This window comes from Phalacrocorax carbo, chromosome 4, assembly GCF_963921805.1.
Source record: "Phalacrocorax carbo chromosome 4, bPhaCar2.1, whole genome shotgun sequence".
In the NCBI taxonomy this organism is placed as follows: domain Eukaryota; kingdom Metazoa; phylum Chordata; class Aves; order Suliformes; family Phalacrocoracidae; genus Phalacrocorax; species Phalacrocorax carbo.
The window spans coordinates 53,189,068-53,209,966 of NC_087516.1; the positions used below are offsets into that span (position 1 = coordinate 53,189,068).

The window sequence follows — 20,899 nt, forward strand, 5'->3', positions numbered from 1 at the left end:
TTGATTTCTTAACAGTTTGGAACTCAAGCCATATCAGAAGATTGGTTTGAACTGGTTAGCACTGCTGCATAAACATGGATTGAATGGCATATTGGCTGATGAAATGGTAAGTGTGAAACTGATTATTTAACAATTGTGAGAAATTTTGCAAAAATGACTGTTAAATGCTTTTGTTTCCTAGAAGCACCAAGCAGATTATAAATAACTTATTTTAGCTAATATAATTTCAGTTGCAAACAGTTTCTCCAAATGTTTAAAAGCTGCTGAGTCCTTAGTTTCAATTTGAAAGTCAAAGGTAGCCTAAGATTCATGGACACTGATAATTACAAATCACATGGTGCCTTCTAATGCAATGGAAGCAGTTTCTACCAGAACAGATTATCCTCAAACCATTAATTTTAATGGCTCCTTGCCCATAAATATAATTCATTCTACTTGTCGAGCATTTAGCTGTAGTGAGCCCCTGTCTTCTACATTTCTACCTCAGTTTCAAAACAGGTAGTTAATGCAGAAAAAACTAAGCTGGTAGAAACCTTTTCTGCTTCTCCAACATTTCAGCCATCTCTTGTCATTATGCTCTCTGTAAATTTTGAAATAAGAGAGAAAAGCTTACGGGTTTGAGGTTTTGTTTGGTGCTGACTCCACCAGTAATTGAACAACAGAACAAACTTAGTGATGCAGCTCCTGAATGTGGTGTCAGTGGCTTTTAATCCTGGCTGCTGTTCATCTCGTGACGAACCATGAGTGAATGGATGGGTTTGCTTTACTAAGACTTAGGTGGTGTTTCTCAACTTCCATGTGTTTCGTATGCCTAAGAACTACATTATGTGCATATTTTGTGGTAGGTAAGATAAACATCTAAGTCCATGATACAGAAGACAGGAAAGTGAGTACTGGCAAAAACATAGGCTTATCTTTAAGGAACCCGATTTCCATATTAAATTCCATTCAGAAATAGGTAGAATATCCTGTGTACAACTGGCTGAAATGGAAAGAAACAATTAGTTTCCAAGTAATCATTTGTGTGCAGCACTGTTTCAGGAAGGTAAATTTTTGAAGATGATGTGAGGGAAGAACGAACTAAAATGAAAAACTTCATAAATAAAGAAGTTGAATCCCTGATGCTGAAATGTTGAGCTGAAAAGAGAATTGAGTTTGATTGTGATTGTATTTAAGAAGGAATTCTTCTGTAAAACAATGCAGTTAAACGGAACATTTTTTCTATGCAGATTTGTAATCTTTAACATTGACTACACTAATTGTTTTATGAGTAAAAAACACTATTATGTTCTACAGATAGAAAACTGTGTTCAAATGGATTTTTTTTGTGTGTCTTAGGGTTTAGGAAAAACAATTCAAGCTATTGCATTTTTAGCTTATCTCTACCAAGAGGGCAATAGGGGTCCCCATTTGATAGTTGTGCCAGCTTCAACATTAGGTAAGTTACAAGCTTCAAAATTATTTGTTAAAATGCATGGGCAGACTGTGAAACAATGATAATTTTGTGAAAGAGAACTTATTTTTCTTATGGTGATACTTGATTCCTTTAGGAATTTGAATTGGAATGCAAACCATACTGAAGGCATGCTTGTTCTGAATTAGACCTAACGTGGATTTTTTTTTTAATATGCTCTGTATGCTTCACAAAAAGTAAAGCTGCTTGTTACAATATGAACTTGTTTAGCAAAGTAGTCTTTTTACTTACTGAATATTGGCTGAAATGCCTAGTCTTCAGGCTGTGCTTAGGATTAGGTTTCATGGCATTTGAGACATTCAGTGTCTCTTTCCTTTTTGCTGCACAGAATTTGTCAAAGCAGATCAAAATCCTAAAACAATGAGGCTGACTGTCTTTTAGTTGTGTGTTTTGATTAATAACCTCAGTTGAAAGGAGGAAGGGTATGGTGGAACAAAGTACATCAGCAACGCTGATGAGTTTGAGCAGAAACTAGTTCTCCATGGAGATAAATTTGGTTTTATTGAATGATTATAGAAAGGAGAAATTAGCAAGTTTAGCTGAGAAAGAGAATGCTGCTTTTAATATAAAATACTTGGGCTTTAAAAATTTCTCTTACCACACCAGAAAAGCTTCTGGTTGTTCATAGGTTTGAAATTGTCATTTTCAGTGTGCTTTTTTTAAAATCCACTAGAACTCATTTTTTTAAATAACTCTTAAAAATGCATGTTACTTAAAACCCAAGGCGTACATAAAGGTGTGAACAAAAGTGCTTTTGTGAAGGGAATTGTAGAGGCTGCTGAATGGTAGTGGCAGGTTGGCCCAAGCCATCTAGCACGGGGGTGCCTGGGAAGTATGGTCTGCCTGCAGCTTTCCTGGCGCTTCTCTGGAGGCGTCTCCTCAGCCCTGAGCTGGGTCTGGCCTGGGTCAAGTGGCATTTGCCAGAGACGCCCTTCTGCTGTGGTTTGGGGTGAGGGCTTGTGTTGGCTATCATGCAGCTTCCCCTTGGGCATGGTAATGTCGCCGGTGGCTGCTCTGCTGACTGCACACCTGGAGCGGGGTCGAGTTGTCAGGCTTCCTTGCCTGATCCCAGAGGCACTGTCTGCCCTGGAGAAACACTTCTGCATGCAAGTACTGACAAATGAAGTGATTTGTTTTCTGAGGAATTAACTGTCTAGGGAAGAAATCAGGCTGAAAAGTTAAGCGTTGTATTATTTTTACCTGGTGGTTCCAGGCCATGCAAGGTCTGTTTCTGTAGGGGTTTAAGGTGCAAGCTAATTAAGCAAGAATTACTTGAACCCCATTTGTGGGTTGTTTTAATTTCCCTAAATGTTACTAGTTTTCCAGCATTTAGACAGAAAGTTTCTTAAATTTCAGGAGCATTTAAAGGGATTTACTGTAAAATCAGATGTTTGGTTTAATGTTGAGGTATGTCTGAAGTTATTAAGAAATAATAAAGTATAAATCACTTGGTTTTTTATTTTAATGACGTCTTACAGATAACTGGATAAGAGAAGTTCATCTGTGGTGTCCCGAACTGAATGTCCTTTTTTACTATGGTGAGGAATCTAATTTAGAAATTAATCCAATAATACAGTTGCTTGCACTGTCAGCCTAAGAAAATATTAATTGATCATGGAAGCCTTGTTTTAAGACAGTGTTTTGATGTCTTGTATATATGTGGTTTTTTACATATTTACAATGTAAAAATGTGTTTAAATAGACATGTTTATTGCTGAATGTATTTCTATGTACTGTCTTAATTTTTGTATGTATAGAAGTATATGTAATTGTGCTCTGTTTATGTTTTGCCCTTTTGTAGGGTCCCAAGAAGACAGGAAACATCTCAGGGTGGACATTAATAATAAAGTTGTTGATTTCAATGTGATTGTAACTACGTAAGTACAATAATTAAAAAACAAGTGAGATTTAGTTAGCTCCTACTGACCTCTAGCGGTACAACCAAACAAATGATGTTTGGAGGTTGGTGAGATGGAAACTTATCTTTGTTTTCAGGTAATGGTTAACGAGTGTTTTATTAATGTATAACAGATCACTGTGTAATAGATGCTTTAGATATTATCTATTAATTACTTAATACTTGCTATAGAAACATACACTTTGTAATAGATTTGCACTGGTTTTGTACAGTATTACTGAGAGCACTGGCTCATCAAGTAATCTATAATTATTTGCCAGTAGTAAACCGTTATGGCTTGTTACTTCTAGGCAGTTTTACTTACTACCCCTCATGTATTCTGTGCATAACTCTTAACAATTTTAGAGGATTTAATTTGATTGTGATAACAGTATGTTCATGTTAAATTTACATTTAATGTGTCTTTCATGATACCTTTCTCTGACAGATACAACTGTGCAATTAGCAGCTCAGATGATCGAGGACTGTTTCGCAAGTTAAAACTTAACTATGCAATTTTTGATGAAGGTCATATGCTCAAGAACATGAGCTCTGTACGCTACCAGCACCTTATGACAATTAATGTAAGAAGTTTAGTTATTGTTGTGATAGAGAGGCCAACTGGCTTTTTTGTTTTGTTGTTATGAGCTGCGGGAAAATAGAGTATTAACTATAAAGTGCATATACACATAATGTTTCCTACAGAAACTACAGTTTGTAAGTGGATATAAGCGTTGGTGTCATCTTAGGAATGGATCCTGTATTGTGAACTCTTTCAGGGAGACAGCCTCCCAAAGAAATGTAATAAGTTTCCTATAGTATCATTATAATGATGGTAATGATTCAGTTTCAATATTACGCAATTTTCCAGTTCTATCCCACAGTAGTAAAGATTATAAAAATGCTATTTTGATGACTGGTGCTGAAACATAGTAGTACTTAAGGGTCTGCTCTGATAGGACTGTGCAAGAAAAGCTAGCTTAAAAATAACTTTTTTCTTGTGGCTTGCAGCCTGAGTCAGCAGCATTTTGGAAAAGAGAAAATTTGAGTACAGCCCTTTCTCTGATTATTGTGATTTAACACCATAGTATTCATACCCTAATAATATACTTATGGACAATTATTACAACATGGTTTTTCAAGATCATCTTTTCATCAAAAGCCTTTAAAAAGCTGATCTTTAAGCTGTACTTGCAATTCAAAACTTGTGCACAAGTGCTATATGACATTAGAAAAGATATGTTATGAGAGCACCAATTAGCACATTAGTTAAAACAAATAAACAAAAACCCAAAGCAAAACAGAAAAACCCTAATAGAGCCAGGAGGGCTTTTCTTATATCTGAATTAGGCTTTTTGAATAGTCTTAAATTGATTTGTGCTCAGTTCCCCGCAGATCTGCAAACTGCTTTGCTGGCTTAACCAGGAAATCATTCCATGAGATGTAAAATATATATTAGGTTTAAATAGTTATAATTTAAACCAAGTTCATTCTCTCAGTTCTCAGTAGCTGTGTTGTTTCTGCCAATATTCATTTTTAACCTGTTCCACTAATGTTTATCACTGCTGTTTTCCACTTCGGACAAACAGGCAAAGAATCGCTTGCTGCTGACGGGGACTCCGGTTCAAAATAATCTGTTGGAATTGATGTCCCTCTTGAATTTTGTCATGCCGCATATGTTCAGCAGTAGCACAAGTGAAATCCGAAGGATGTTCTCTTCAAAAACAGTAAGTATTATATATTCTTTTCTTGATTTTTTTTTTTTTTGCTAGAAGGCTGCTGTTGCTACATAACTTCTGTTTTATTGGTATCTTATGGAAATAGGTAATGTCTGTTTAGTTTTCCAGATTTTCATAATCACAATTTAAACTAAGAGTGCTTCATAACAGGATATCTCAGAATACTAATGGTCCTGTTCTGGCTGGGTTTTTCAACATTACAATAGTTAAGGTAGTGTTACAGCTGAAAACTTCACACTGTAATTGAATTCTTGCAATATTTTCCTTAGAAGAGTGCTGAAGAACAAAGCATATATGAAAAGGAAAGGATTGCACACGCAAAGCAGATAATAAAACCATTCATCCTGAGAAGAGTAAAAGATGAGGTAATGTTTTATCTTTTAAAATAATGGTTTAATATTATAAAAAATCCTGGCAGTATTTGTTAATTCTAATACTAGAACTTAAGGTCAAATTCTGTCAGTGCTAGTTTTAGCTGTTTATCTAGGAAGAGCAGGAAACTTGAGCTCTTTTTCAGGAGTTTGCAAGTGAAAATGTGACCTGCTGCAGCTTTGGGTTTTGATGCTTATTATTTGCTGACCATTTATAGTTGGGAATTTTAGTTAGGGAAGATCACCGAAAGATGATTCGGCACACTGCTAAGCGATGAGAAGTGAGAAGTCCTCCACATTATCCACAAAAATATTTGTGACTTTATGGTAATAACATTTGATTTTAACTGAAAGGAATAAGGCAATGAATGTGCACGTATGTATTTGTGTATATGTATGACTAGAAACACGTGTGTTAGGTTATTTTGCTATCAAAATGTTTCTTTTTCATTCTAAAATCTAAAACCTATTTAAATTCTCCTATTTAGAATTGCATATATATGAGAGAGGGAAAACTTAATAGTGATATGAAAAGTGTTTCTGTGTACTTGCATACTTTAGTAGTCAGTAGCTTGAAGAGGATATCTCTGATCAGCAGGGGAGTAGGTTACAGGTATTGTGTGTATTATTATTTCATGCGATTTTGGAGAGTGCAGCCTGTGTAACTTGATTTGGGGGTGAAGTATAATCCAAAACAACTTCTGAATAAGTTGAACTGCTGGCTCAGCAAAATTGCAGCCAATGAAAGGTGTTGGGCTGGGGAGAATGAATAGAGTTGCTTAAAAGTAGGCTTGTAAGATAGTACAAAATTACTGACCATTCACTACAGTACAGTTCTTACCTGGTGTGTTTTTATTTTGCCAGGTCCTTAAACAGCTACCTCCCAAAAAAGATCTAATTGAATTATGTGCCATGTCTGAGAAACAGGAACAACTATACTGTGATCTCTTAAACAAGCTCAAGAAAACTATTAACAGTAATGGTATGTGAGGGTCTTGTTTCCTTTTGCTGGACTTTTTTCATGCCCACACATATGTCAAATGTGACTACAAAGCCCTTGCTTTGTAGAAATGTCCAATGCTCATAAACCGACTATATCCCTTCTTGAATTTTTCTTAAGTTCAGGTAATAGGTGAAATGTCAAAATCAGTTCTTACAAATAAAGTTCTTCTGAGAGACGAAGATGTGTCAGATAGGCACCTATGTACTACTTCTGAATATATGTTGTTTCTTTGTTTACAGAGAAAAACTCTGATATGGGAAATGTAATGATGCAACTCAGAAAAATGGCTAATCACCCTCTCTTGCATCGCCAATATTACACAGCTGACAAGCTCAGGACAATGTCCATGCTTATGCTCAAGGTAAGGTGATGGGATTCAGAAGCAATCGTTAATTTCTCGGAATTCTTAATGCCACTTCAATAGGTTATTTTTTTTTCCTTTTGTCAGTCCTCTGGTCAAAAGTGTGTCTTTGCAAACCTTAATTCATTGTTGCTGCTTTTTATTTCTCTGCATCTATCCAGTGCTCCAATCAAGCTTTGTATGTGTTTAACACTGATTTTTGTATCAGATACTAGAATGGAGAGAACAGTTGTGGGACTGCAGTCATCTCCTTTTCATTAGCTCCCCCTTAACACCTCTTCCCTCCACCCTAAAATTTAAAACCAAAGTACATAAGAAAAAAATCTTGGCTGGGCACTTGAGTTTACTGTTATTTTCTGAGTAGCAAGAAATCTAGACCATACAGAACTAAAATAAGTATTGATCTGTTGAGGTTTTGGGGTTTTTTGTAATCTGGCTGGGGTTAATGCCTGTGGAGTTTGGGGAAAATTCTTGCTTCCTTCTAAAGTATGAAAAAAAAAATAATTCTGAAGGTGCAGCAGGTCCTCTAAGAAAGTTGCAGCTGGCTTTGAGTATCTTTAGCTTTGTTTTAAAATAAAGCCAGTCAAGGCTGGGGGGAAGGGAAGAAGTGACCCATTGGTTTATGAAGGATTTTTGTCCCTTTTTATTCCTACTCATACCATCGTACTCTCCAGATGTGGCTTTTCTTTTCCTCTTTCTTCCAGGCATGACATCCCTCTTCCCACCCTACATCTTGGGCTGGGCTTCCCATGTCTTCTACCATCTATCCAAGGATTGGACCTCCCTTTTAGGGAATGTGTCTTCAGGGGAAGAGGTCTGATACAGGGGTAAAAGGTCGTAGGGCTTGATGGGAACTAGGTAATTGCTATGGAGGTTGAGCATATACTTCTTAGTGTTTGGTAGTACAAGTTCTTGTAAAAGCTAAATGGCAAAGTAATGATCCTCTACTCTAAACCTGGGGTTGCAGAATTCATCTTTTGTTGCTTGCATGAGCCATGCTTTGGCATTTGTCCATGTCTAGTTGTGCTACTTTGTTCTTTCAGAAATTTTGGATGTAATTGTGTGGTGATTTTATTTCTTCTTGTCCATCTGGTGAGATTGCGTTGCATTATTTCCCTTCATTTTTGCTAATAGGAACCCACACATTGTGATGCTAACCCTGACCTTATCTTTGAAGATATGACAGTAATGACAGATTTTGAGCTGCATTTGCTTTGTAAGCAATATTCTCACGTCAGTGACTTCAAGTTAGACATGGATCACATCTTGGATTCTGGAAAGTTTAGAGCACTGGAACGCATTCTCTCTGACCTTAAAGAGAAGGTTGGTACTGCAGATAGCTGAAACATCTTTTCCTGTCCACCTGAAGGGTGGCTCTAAATAACTGATTAAATTAACGTCTGCTAGCTGTGTATGCAACTCAGTTGCTTTTCGGTGGAGTATTAGTGTGATTTAGTGCACGTGGAGTACTGCAAAGCAATACTTCCAGCTTTTAATGGGCAGTCCTGCCTACGCATGTCACTTTAGAGACAGCTGAAATAACCTTTCCCATTTTTCCAAGTTTCAGAATATTCATCCCTAGTTATCACTACTTTCTCAGTGTACAAAGGGCTAGCATCATTTTCGCAGCTCATGAACTTTGACCTTCTTTTGGCAATTGAATAAGACTGTATTACATTAGAACAATCATGTATGTGTTAAGCCAGCATAAAGGTAAGAAGAAGTCACTGTTTTGAGTCATAGATTCAAACTGGCTTATTTCATAAATAAGCATGTACCATAACACTTCAGGCTGTCCTGATTTTGCACAAGTGTGTGCTGTGCATCTGCTTGATTATTTCAGAAAGAGTGCTACTGCTCTGTATTATATGGAATATAACTTGAATTTTAAATGAAAATATTTCGTTGATGTTTATAGAGTAGATCTGTCACTGATGCATTTGACACGTGATTTCTAGATTGCTTGAGTCACCTCTATTGCACTGACAAAAGGTGGATTAATGCAGCAAAAATACTCGATACAGTATCTCCACTGAAAGTCAGTCCTGACTTGATGAATTTCAGCTTAGTCGTTCGGTTTGGAAAAAAAGGGCGTCAGTCAAAGAACAATCACATATTTGCACCAATAAATTGTTTGTGTAGTTAGTTATCCATAACTGACGTGTTTTAAAACTCTTGGTTTGCTTTGTCATTTCCAGGGTGACAGAGTTGTATTGTTTAGCCAGTTTACTATGATGCTGGATATCTTGGAAGTTTTCCTAAAACACTGGCAACATAGATATATTAGGTTGGATGGAAAAACACAGATTTCTGATCGGTATGTGACCTTTTTGCTGAAGATGAGAGAGAAAAAATGGATGTGTGTGTGGAGGGGGGAGGTGACTTAAAATCCTTACCTTTGTTTTCCAATGTATAGAATTCTGGGGTCACTGGGCATTGACTGTGGAAGGGGTTTAATGTTGGATTTCAGGTTGCCTTAGTAATGATGAGGCTGAAAGGTGAATTTTACATGGTTGGGTTATGGTCTTAGCCATCAAAATGAAAAACTTGTGTCTTCAGCAGTCCATGGTGTGTTTCATTTGCTATGTGTCAGCATGCCATAACAAAAGCTCACCTGCAGATATTCCTTGAAGTATATCTGTTACAATAGGCAGACAAGCCTGTTTGTTTCTCTAGGACAAACCATTTACTCTGTCCTTCACAGCTGAAAATGTTGCAGTGCTTTTCTTGTATTTGAGCTCTGCTGGTTTTTCTGCTGTTTCCTGTTCTATGATTTTTCAAAAAAGTTTATTTAGATGCTCTTTCCTTAGTTTAAAAAAACTGTCATTCTTTGTTGTGGTGTTACTTCTCACTTACAGCTGAAATCTGTTACTTCCCTTGTATGTGTAATTAGTACAGATGATGTCACGAAGCTAAACTCTTTCCCCTGCCTTCCTCCCCATTTGTTTCATGTGTGTCAGCCTTCCCTTGTCCTCCAACTTGCTCCTGTATTCTGTGATCTTCCAAAATCTTTTTCCAAGCCTCTCTTCGTTCCTTGTTATTGATCTGTCACTCTGTTTCTCTGGTCACTGCTGAGGACTGTTGGTACCCTTTTTCCTTCTGCATAACATCTGTACTTTTGAGCGGCTTTGCAATGCTGCTGTCCTCCCTTTCAAAAGATCATCATTCTAACTTCTGTATTCAACTCTGGAGCCAGTGTGGTGTTTTCTCTGAGGCCTGATGCATGTGTTCTTGTGTTCTGCAGGATACATTTGATAGATGAGTTCAATACAGATATGGGTATATTTGTATTCCTCCTGTCAACCAAAGCTGGTGGTTTGGGAATTAATCTGACCTCAGCAAATGTTGTTATTCTTCATGACATCGATTGCAACCCATACAATGATAAGCAAGCAGAAGACAGATGCCATAGAGTAGGTCAGACAAGGTAAGACTTTTTAATTGTAATGCTTGGCTTTTCATGGAGGCAAGCTTTCAAAGGAAGCTAAAAGGGCAATATTGTTTTTATTTAAAAATTCCATTTTAAGCAGAGACTTGCATAAACCAGCTCTGGGTTTTGCGGGAGCTAGGTAATTGTAATCGTCTTAGTACATGTTACTGCCAGGACAAACTGTATTTACATTATCTTCCTTTTTCCAGTTCTCTGTAACTCTCAAATTCTCTATAATTCTCAAACTTGTGGTGCTAGGAACTATTTCAAGGCAGATCTGAAGTCTTTGGGACTGTTTGGCAAAGCTGTTCTCTTCAGGAGACTTCTAAGCTCTAAAGTGCCACCCTATCGTAGAGAGCGAAACCGCGCACTGTTTGAGAGTCCGCTGTCAGATAAGCTAACATGAGCAGTAGGATATGTTTAAGAACTGGTATTTCAACTGTAGTGTGGGATGAGGGGGAAGATGAGTTGTTTCTGTCAATGAAGATTTTTGTGACCGTCCAGACTTTGTGGTTGCTGGGAGTGCAGGAGAAAACAAGTTTTCTGGCAGTACGAGGCACAGTTGGCCCAGACAACAAGTAGAAACTCTTTGTATTGCCCTTTTGTTCAGTTCCTCCTTGTTTTAAACTGCTGCCAGCTGAGTGAAGGCAGAGCATCCTTCCCTTTTGCATTAATTAAAAAAAAAAAACAACCTATAAAAATGGATTTACCCTATGTTGTGGTTTTCAGAGAAGTAAAAGTCATAAAGCTAATCAGTAAGGGGACTATTGAAGAATCCATGCTCAAAATCAGCCAGCAGAAATTGAAGTTAGAACAAGATATGACTGCAGCAGATTCGGGTAAGTCTCTTAAGGATGCCCCACCCCATCAAACATTCAAGGTCAGGTTGGACGGGGCCCTGAGCAACCTGATCTGTTTGAAGATGTCCCTGCTCACTGCAGGGCGGGGTTGCAGTAGGTGACCTCTGAAGGGCCCCTTCCAACCCAAAGCATTCTGATTCTATGATTCTTGCACATAATGATGTCCGCTTAAGTGAATTGAGGTTCCTGCAATATATTCTGAAAAAACAAGGCTCTTGATGCAGACAAGCCTTTTTTGCTCTCTTTTCTTTTTCCTCCATGTTACATAAACTGGAAAGATGTATTTGTGCTGATTATTGTTCGGTTTGACAGGAAGTGCCCTCTGAGTCTGACCCACAAATCAGTGACAGACTCCTGCCACTAGAGGAGTTGGTACAGTTTTGGGGATCTGGATTTTTGTCTGTTCATATGTAATATTTTGAGCTGTACTAACACTTGTTTTTATTCCTCAGGAGAAGAAGGAACCATTCCAGCAGATATAGCCACACTATTAAAAGCTTCGTTAGGTCTCTAAAATGTAAATATGTTGTGGAGTTCAAAGAAGAAAGGTGATGACGTACCCCCAGGACTCTTACCTATGGCCATGAGTTTTATGAACATTTATAACTTTTTGTAGTTTCTTTACTGTATTCCTCATGGTATTGAAAATTTTTAACACCAATAGCATTCTTTTGATGCTTAAGAGCGTAAATGGCCCAAATGTGCCAACATCGGATGCTGAATAAACATTATTTTACAGATCACTTTTCAAAACGGGGACCTAAGTAGTAATTGTCTTAACAAATCTGCTACTGGTTAAGATTTGTCAGTATTTTTGTAATTATTTCTACCTCCAAATATATATATAAACTGTCTGTTTCACTGGATTACATGTGTAGATTTTTTTATGTGCCTTATTTGACAATGCTCAAGTCTGTTTCTGCTTGTTTTGGTTCATTTGATGTACCGTACTGGTTTTGTATCAACTTGTTCAAATAAAATTCCATAGATTAACCAAATGTTTTCATTTTGTGGTTGTGGGGGTGGAGGGGGGAGTGTGTGAGCGATAACTTGCACGTTATAAATCAAATAGGCAGCTTTCAAACTAGGTGAAATCTTCCATTTGAACTGACTTGGCTTTAGCCAGCAGTTTTTAACAACTAATGTTTCGTTATACTCTAATCACAGTTGTGTTAGGGTATTGATTCTAAAAACAATTCCTGCCGAATTGCAACCTGGGTGGAAAGAGTTCTATTTCTCTGTCACTGCACTGGCAGAGTGCAGATCTGGTATCTACACCAGGAAGTGCCCTAAACACAAAGCTTACGTCTTGCTCTCTTCGTGAAGTTTCAGTGAATTTTGTATTCATCTCAGTGAAATGAAGTGCTTCAGTGGTATCAGTGATGAGGTGTGCCTTCACTGGAAGCTTATAATCTGCGGGCAAGGATGTGGTTTGAGGAGGTAGGAGAGGAGGATGTCCATGGTGGTGTGACTGGCTGGGTAGATGAAGGGAGATCAGTGGATGTTGTCTATCCTGACTTCATAAGGCGTTTGACACTGTCTTCCATAACATCCTCACGGACAAGCTTAGGAAGTGTGGGTTAGAAGAGAGGACAGTGAGGTCGATTGAGAACTGGCTGAAAACAGCTCAGAGGGTCATGATCAACGGAGCAGAGTCTGGATGGAGGCCTGTCACTCGTGGTATTCCCAAGGGGTCTGTGCTGGGTCCAGTCCTGTTCAACATATTATTCAGTGACCTGGACAAAGGGACAGAGTGTAACCTCAGCAAGTTCACTGATGATACCAAGCTGGGAGGAGTGGCTGATACACCAGAAGGCCGTGCTGCCATCCAGCGAGACCTGGACAGGCTGGAGAGCTGGGCCGAGGGGAACCTGATGAAATTCAACAAGAGCAAGTGCAAGGTCCTGCACCTGGGGAGGAACAACCCCAGGCACCAGTACAGGCTGGGGGCTGAGCTACTGGAAAGCGGCTCTGCTGAGAAGGACCTGGGAGCCCTGCTTTCCTAGAGATGGCTGAGCACCTGCCTGCCGATGGGAAGTAGCGGATGAATTCCTGTTTTGCTTTGCTTCTGCGCAGCTTTTGCTTTGCCTATAAAACTGTCTTTATCTCAACCCATGAGTTGGCTCACTTTTACTCTTCAGATTCTCTCCCCCATCCCACCAAGGGTGAGTGAGCGAGCGGCTGCGTGGTGCTGGGTTGTTGACTGGGGCTAAACCACGGCAGTCCTTTTGGTGCCCAGCGTGGGGCACAACAGGTTTGAGATAACGACATCTTTGATTGGAATGTGCCAGATGAAATTTATAGCTGTTATTTCTGTTTAGCTATTAATTGGCAGGCTTCTGTGCTTGCTTATGGGGCTTGCCTGACTTACTGTATCTATAAATATATACTGTATGCCTTAAAGTTTAGTGCTCATTAGTGGCTGCTTTTTGCTTTTGCTGCTTGCTGTACTCTTATCTTATTCTGCCGTGCCTGGGAACATTCTGGTAACGGCAATGGCCAGGCGCCTGGGCTGGCAGATGGCCAGGGCCCCGCTGCTGTTTCTGTGCTGCTGCACTGGACAGGCTGGAACTCCAGTCAAAGGGACTATGACCTGTGGGTGAGTCCATGTGGGAGCAGGACACCCTGAAGCATCTGTGGCTGTGTATAAGCCTGTGCCAGAGCAGGTATATCTTGAAGCATCTGTGACCTTTGTTATGTCTGTGCCACAGCAGGTATGCCTCTGAGGCAATGGTGGCCCAAAGATAAATCCATCTTGGAGAAGGTGCACCTCAAAGTGTCTGGGGCTGTAGATAAGTCTGTGCTGCTGCAGGTACACCTTGAAGCATCAGCGGCTATGCATGAGGTCGTGCCAGAGCACCTCAAAGTGTGTGGCCATGGATAAGCCCACAACGGAGCAGGTTTACTTCTGGAGGCACTGCAGCTGTGGGTAAGGCCATGGTGGAGCAGGTATAGCTCTGAAAGCATTGAGGCCCATGCAGAAGGCCACACTGGAACAGGCGCACCTCAAAGCGGCTGTGGCTCTGGCTAAGTCTATGCTGCAGCAGGTGTGCCCCTGGGGAGACTGTGGCTGCTGGGTAAGGCTCCACTTGGAGCAGGTGCAACCATAAAGGCCTACAGTCTGTGGATAAGTCCAAGCCAGAGCAGGGGCAAGGGGAGGAGTTCTTTACAATGATAAACCTGATGGTCTGATCCAAATGGACCAGGGATGGAGATTGTAATGGAAATACCTTTAAACTGTTGTAATCCAGGATTTGAGTTGCATGTTATGGGAATTATTACAGCAGGAACCACCCGAAGCAATGGAGGACAAGCCTTTCAAGAAGCAGTGCAAGCGCAACAGTGACCTGACCTGGGCTGGCTTTGGTGCCCAGTAACTCCGCATGACAGACCACCTCTCCTGTCCTGAGTGACCACCAGAACAGATGGAGCCCAAAGCCGTGGACTAAATGATATCTGTGTATTTTATAAAAGGATGGGGAGGGAGGTAGAGGTCAATGAGATTGTATTGGATAGTGTGGAACCTGAGCATGATGTAAATGGTATGGAATAAGTGGTGGATACTGTCCTGGTTTCAGCTGGGATAGAGTTAAATTTCTTTGTAGTAGCTAGTGTGGGGCTGTGTTTTGGATTTTTGCTGGAAACAGTGGTGATAATGCGGAGATGTTTTAGTTGTTGCTAAGCAGCGCATACACTGGTCAAGGACTTTTTCAGCTCCCCGTGCTCTGCCGGGTGCACAAGAAGCTGGGAGGGGACACAGCCGGGACGGCTGACCCCAGCTGACCAATGGGATATTCCATATGATATGACGTCATGCTCAGTATATAAAGCTGGGGGAAGAAGGAGGAGGAGGACGACATTCGGAGTGATGGCATTTGTCTTCCCAAGTCACCGTTACGCGTGATGGAGCTCTGCTTTCCTAGAGATGGCTGAACAACTGCCTGCCCATGGGAGGTAGTGAATGAATTCCTTGCTTTGCTTTGCTTCTGCGCACAGCTTTTCCTTTACCTATAAAACTGTCTTTATCTGAACCCATGAATTTCCTCACTTTTACTCGTCTGATTCTCTCCCCAGTCCCACTGGGGGCAGGGAGTGAGCGAGCGGCTGCGTGGTGCTGGGTTGCTGACTGGGGCTAAACCACAACATGCAGTTAATTAGGTTGTCTCTTTCTGTTGAGCGTGATCCTAGCCCAAGTCTTATTCCATTGTATTTGCATGTTCTCACTCATTGCTTCAAACGTGAAGTGAACCAAAATGCCTGCCCTGTAGGGTGGTTTGTGTGGTGTTTAGGCTTGGTATGTGTATGTAATCAGTTAATGTAGTCTGGCTGAGCAGTGGTTACTCCTTAAACAATCACAACCCGAGACCCCTGAGTCACGTGTCTCTAAGCGCTACGAAGCTCATATGTGTTTTTGCCATTTTTTGCTTATTGTCACTGTTTTACCTTCATTAGTTGGGTTAAGAGATTTAGTTAATTTAGTTAAAAGATTGTAGAGTCACCATCCGTAGAGATATTCAAAAGCCATCTGGACACAGTCCTGTGCAGCCAGCTCTAGCTGGCCCTGCGTGAGCAGGGAGTCTGGACCAGAGGACCTCCAGAGGTCCCTTCAATCTCAACTATTTTGTGATTCTCTGTCTCTGGTTGGGAAAGATGTACAGGGGGAAAAACAGTACAACTACCTGAAGTCTGTTGCTGAAGAAGAGAGGAGAGTGGGAGCTGAAGAAGGAAAAAACAATCTGTAAAGAGCTGGAGCAAAGGTGTGCAAGGAATTGAAAAGCAGGTGGAGACACCGTAACAGAATGAGCAAAAGATTGGACCTTGCTTTCAGTTCTGCCAATACCTGGTTTGTCTCTGAACTGTTAGTGATTGGTTGGTGTCACTCATATAAAACACTGAGATAATGCTTACGGTGGGAGGGAAAAGCAAGTGTGAAGGGAAATATTCTCCTAACAGTGGGCATTTTCAGCCCAGAGGATCGCCGATGTTTATTGTGGCTTATCTGCTTATGCCACACAGTGGAGTCCTCTTGCAAGCACTTACCTCCCCTTGAGTCTGCGTAAACCGCTTGCATCTACAACCATCCACGTTGCCAGGATTTCTACCTACCTGTTTTCCCCAGTGCCGGAAGAACATGCTGTTTGTTCGTTCATTTGTTCTAAACCTGGTTTGCGCCCCTGCCACCACTGCCCCCAGTTTGTGTCTCCTGCTTACTGGAAGAGGTACTGAGCCGCTGAATGTTTTGCAGCTGGTGTGCTTACGGACAACGGGTCTCGGTGTGGCACCAGCTTGGCTGGGTAGCTGCTTTTTGTTTTGGTTTGGGATTTTTCTGTTGCTGTTTTGGTTTGGTTTTCAGTGGCACAGCATAAACTTCAAGAGGCTAAAGAAAGTGCTTGAGAAGCTTGAAGTTTGTTGACTAAGTGGGTCCTTTTTTGCTTAGTGTCCTTAGTCTTCCCATACATTTATCCTCTCTGTTAATTAGCCTCCTTTCCTCCTGGTTGAAAGTCTACAGTAAATAAAGTATTGTTGAGATTGCATCTCTCCGGGAAGGTTTATTCATCTTTGCTCCCTTTGAGAGCCCAATGAACTTTAATTGGGTAGATCAAGCATTTTATTAGTAGTAGGGGGAATGTGGTTGGAAACAATGCCTTTCCTTTAGGCTCTGTTCTGCTAGATCAGCTTTTTAGATTCTCTCCTATAAAGGGATACGAGTGGTAGATTTTGATTTGGTATAGCACACCCATCTGACAGTAACTTAAATGATGCTAAGATTAATAATTTAGGATGCTTGTCATGTTGAAAACAAAACATTTGTGTTTTCCAGTCTGAACAGCTAATCTACATTATAGTCTTTGGTCTTTTCTGGATCCAGGCTGCAATAGCTGGAAGTGCTTGCACTCTCTCTCTGAGAGCCAGAAGCCTGGGGTAGTTGTCTGCCAGGTCAGGTTTAAGAGATAGAAGCGTCGTGCTGCACACGTCCCAGTAGAAATCAGCCCATGTTACCTGGTGGAAGTGGGAGAGAAAGCAGTAAATTTTAGTTGGTAATCTCACAAGCTGGGACTGCTACTGTATGCATATGGGGTTTTTTGTTTGTTTATAGCCTGTAATTACAGAGCTGGTAATTAGGTTGCAGTGCAAGGCTTGACTTCAGTAAAAATTGGTTAAATAAAGCCCATGCTACAAATATTACTTGCATTATAATATTAATCTTTCCTGCTGAAAATGTCCTACAGAAAAGTGTTTTAATTAGTTTCAAAACAGTTTGGGGGGGAAAAAAAGGTGATTACATTTTCATAGAGGTTTTTTTTCATATTGTCCTATAAATTGATCAGTGATTATAAGCAGAGTTCTAAACAACTCCCATCTGTATTGACTAGTACAAAGGCATTTGTAATGTTATGTGTCAACATACTTCTAAACTGGTTGAGAAACTGCAGATCCTAGTCCTGGTTTGCCTCACTTTTCTAATAGCATGGAAACAATTTTCACTTTGCAATTGAGCAGCCAATTGTGTATTGGTAAGAACAAAGAGTTAAAAGAGTGGGGAGAGCCGTTTCATGGGCTGGCATGGAATCCAGAAATTCAACAACAGTCAATCATTTTATTTTTCTGGCAACCTGATTGGAACGGGAGAAACAAAAATTATACTTACAGACTTCCCTACCAGCCAGTTGTTGTCCCCTAAGAAAGTATCCAAATCTTTCAGTAATTCAGGTGCTTTGTTGGTGAGGATATCATCAAATGCTTGTTTCTGGGGGAAGAATGAAAAGCAAAGATACACACCCATGCTTAAGCACAGCAGTCAGCAAAACTTGAATTTTAGGGGGTTTCTTGTGTAAAGGAAAGCTGGAATCTGAAAAAGGTGGCAGTGAAATAATTTGGTCTGCCCCAAACCTTAGAGGACTCTCAGTTCTCTTTGGAAGAAGGAATGTGTTAACATCCAAGTCAGGATTAATACAGGAAACAGCAATTACTTAACATAAGTAAAGAAACGCAGAGGTAACTCTCATTTGGCTACATACAAAGGGGCACTATAGAATTTAGGAAAGCTGAGGTATTACCCATTAAGTGGGTTAGATGCCCAAAACATGGCATTCATGGCTCAGTGAACCATGACTTCAGCCAGGTGCTCCCTTAATGAACACCTGAGAGCTCCCAGATGCTGAGACACGGTGTGTGGGGTGCCGCTGCTGGTTTATCTGTGCTAACAGCCACCCAGCCGCAGCAAGATGAGAGCCCTGACACAGATCTGGGAAGAACCCATCTAAAAAATATATTCCCAATGTCTATAATTCCCAATGTCTCATGTTCATTTTGGGGGGATTCTTTTGGATGTTATGTTTTCTAGTGTATGGGGTCTCACATTTCCAGAATTCCTTGTGCTCAGCCTTGCCATGCTGTCAGTCAGATGCCAGTCAATTATCGTTCCTCACTAGCCCTTCTTGCGTGAGATATGGAGCCTGGGTTCTGAGCTTTTGCTTATCTTGGAATTTTTGTGTTAGCAGGTCATTCTGCTTTTTGGTCTCCATGGCAGTGAGATTTGAGGTGGTTAAAATACCTCCTTAAAGGCTGAAGTCTGCATAGGGGTGTATGGACCTTAGTGTTTGTGTGTTAATGGATGAAGGAAGGAGGAGGTTGTGTGTGGTGGTGGTGGCTGTCCGCTAGCTGTTCCCCATAGCAGAAAGTTTTAAGGCTGCTTTTAAAGGGTTAGCTGTTTCTTTTAGAGAGGGAAACTGTTCCTGATTTTTCTCTTCTCACCTGCATGGAAGCAACTGAGGATGCAGTCTGTTGTGATCATCTGGTCCGACCCATGTGGCACAGTTTGTGCAGTTAATGCACTTGGCCTAATTTTGGAAGAACATACTCAGGCTTGGTTAAATAAGCGCTGCTATACAGGAATGGAATTACTTCAACAGCTTTGAAATTCAGGTGAATGAAAAATGAATAAAATTTAGAAGAGGGAGCAGCTAAATGGTCCTAAAAAATGCAGGCTGAAATAAAATCAGTATTACTGCAGATGCGTTTGAAGGTTTGACGTTGTTTTCTGCTGTCTTCTAAGAGCTCGATAACTGAACGTTGTGACTGCAAGTAATAGCCAGAAGATTGTAATCCAGAAATTTTGTATTTGTACCCTGTGCTGTAGTGTTTTGGTTTTTTAGGTAAGTTCGCCTGCCCCCCCACCTCCCCCAAAAAATAAAACCCCAAACTACTGTGTGGTCATGACAGTAATGACCTCCCCACCTCCCCTGGCTACAGAAGTACACAGCCAACCCTGGAGCTCTCCAGCAGTGCAGGATGAAGCTGTTGCAATACCAGCTATTTTTTTGGGTGGGGTGTAGGGTGAAGGGAGCTTCTGTGCCTGGCACGGAGGGAGCTTCCATGGACCGTTTCCACCTCTGCTCCCTTTACCTTGCTTGGTTTTCTCTTTGCTGCTGGCTAGATAGCATAACACATCCTTTCATCTTTCTCTGAGGGATTTGTGTTCCTGTAATCACTTGTCAGGCCTGGGGAAGCTTTTCTGACTTTACTATGTGTAAATTACTTAAATCTGGCCTTGTGAGACCATGGGACGCTACTTCTACCACAAGGTGGTGGCAGTGGGCCCGGGAGGAGAGAGGGAGAACGGCTAATGGTGAGAAAAATGTTACGGAGATTCCCAGAAAGTAAGTTTCTCAATTTTCCTTGGCTCCAAAACACTCCCTTCAATGGATCAGTGCGTGCAGGCATATAAGGGTTGCGTGTGAACTCTCTTCCCTTTTAAAATAATTACTGATGACATGATCTGGGTCCTTATTTTGGAGAAGTGCTTGAGTACAAGCTGGGACACACGCAGGCATTATCATGGGATTTTTTTCCCTGTTAAGGAGTAGGAGTAATGTGGCAGTAGCGCTCTTCTACACTAACATGTTAGCAATAGTGTGGTTGTTCCTAAATAATTAAAAATAATGAGTCAACCTCCCTTCCCCAAATGAGGAAACTTCAGGAAATCACTAGGAGATTAAGTAATTCACATTTTTTAATACTAAAACCTCCAAATACACTTTTAGATTTTCCCCTGCAAGATTTCAGAGCACTTTCATGTAATTTCATTATTTATTTGGGTTTGGTCAACATTTTGTACTCTGTGGTTTCTGTAAAAAGATACCCCAGTCTATCTGAAATGTTTCCTTTGAATAAATGGGAGGTGGCTGCACTGGTAGTTGATGGTGAGATCTGTTGTTACACTACCACTTTCCTAAAAGGGTCAGGTCATCTGCTTGGGTCAGAGCTGTGTGGAGTCACTGTAACTCCAGCGTTAACTCCTCCATCACCCTCTTTCCCAGCAGCTGATCCGCACGCTTGCATCTGGAGATCTGGTGAGACAGGTTGGGGCTGGGCTGACACCAAAATAACCCCACCAAACCTAAATGCTGTAGGACTTGCCCGTGACTGTGAGTCAAAGTAGCCATGGCAGCATATTAGCCTGGCATCAGTATTTGCAGAAGCACCGCAGAGGACCAAGGCGGGGCTGCAGGAATCTGAAGAGCACAGCCATAGTGACAGTGAGGGAGGGTTGTGCTACCTCCCTTCTTTAGCAGTGCCTGCTCTCCTACACTGCCCTGGTAATTGAAAAGCATTTGTCCCTGGCAGCTAAAGTTATTGAAGATTGATACTTACTAAAAGCCAAGGACAAATCAAGAAACAATGGGGAGAAGGAAGATGGGATGGAGCTGTTAATCCTGTTCAGTTAGCAAAATGAGAAAGATTTGCACTTATTGTGTTTGCAG

The 20,899-nt window shown here is 40.8% G+C and overlaps 2 protein-coding genes across 2 annotated transcripts in view; one reads left to right on the plus strand and one right to left on the minus strand.

The window, feature by feature from the left end:
- SMARCAD1 (SWI/SNF-related, matrix-associated actin-dependent regulator of chromatin, subfamily a, containing DEAD/H box 1) overlaps positions 1 to 12,145 on the plus strand; it is a 48,916-nt gene extending 36,771 nt beyond the window's left edge. The window contains exons 11-24 of the mRNA XM_064449963.1: positions 16 to 106; positions 1,339 to 1,438; positions 2,953 to 3,012; positions 3,276 to 3,351; positions 3,820 to 3,955; positions 4,961 to 5,098; positions 5,380 to 5,475; positions 6,346 to 6,463; positions 6,724 to 6,845; positions 7,980 to 8,168; positions 9,044 to 9,162; positions 10,090 to 10,272; positions 11,005 to 11,114; positions 11,588 to 12,145. Of these exons, the coding sequence (XP_064306033.1) occupies positions 16 to 106; positions 1,339 to 1,438; positions 2,953 to 3,012; positions 3,276 to 3,351; positions 3,820 to 3,955; positions 4,961 to 5,098; positions 5,380 to 5,475; positions 6,346 to 6,463; positions 6,724 to 6,845; positions 7,980 to 8,168; positions 9,044 to 9,162; positions 10,090 to 10,272; positions 11,005 to 11,114; positions 11,588 to 11,649 (1,600 nt within the window). The 3' untranslated portion in view covers positions 11,650 to 12,145. The remainder of the gene's footprint in view (positions 1 to 15; positions 107 to 1,338; positions 1,439 to 2,952; positions 3,013 to 3,275; positions 3,352 to 3,819; positions 3,956 to 4,960; positions 5,099 to 5,379; positions 5,476 to 6,345; positions 6,464 to 6,723; positions 6,846 to 7,979; positions 8,169 to 9,043; positions 9,163 to 10,089; positions 10,273 to 11,004; positions 11,115 to 11,587) is intronic.
- A 4,526-nt stretch (positions 12,146 to 16,671) lies between these two features.
- The window catches only part of HPGDS (hematopoietic prostaglandin D synthase), a 32,464-nt gene continuing 28,236 nt past the window's right edge, over positions 16,672 to 20,899 (minus strand). The window contains exons 5-6 of the mRNA XM_064449964.1: positions 17,785 to 17,883; positions 16,672 to 17,135 (exon numbers count right to left, since the gene is read on the minus strand). Of these exons, the coding sequence (XP_064306034.1) occupies positions 16,971 to 17,135; positions 17,785 to 17,883 (264 nt within the window). The 3' untranslated portion in view covers positions 16,672 to 16,970. The remainder of the gene's footprint in view (positions 17,136 to 17,784; positions 17,884 to 20,899) is intronic.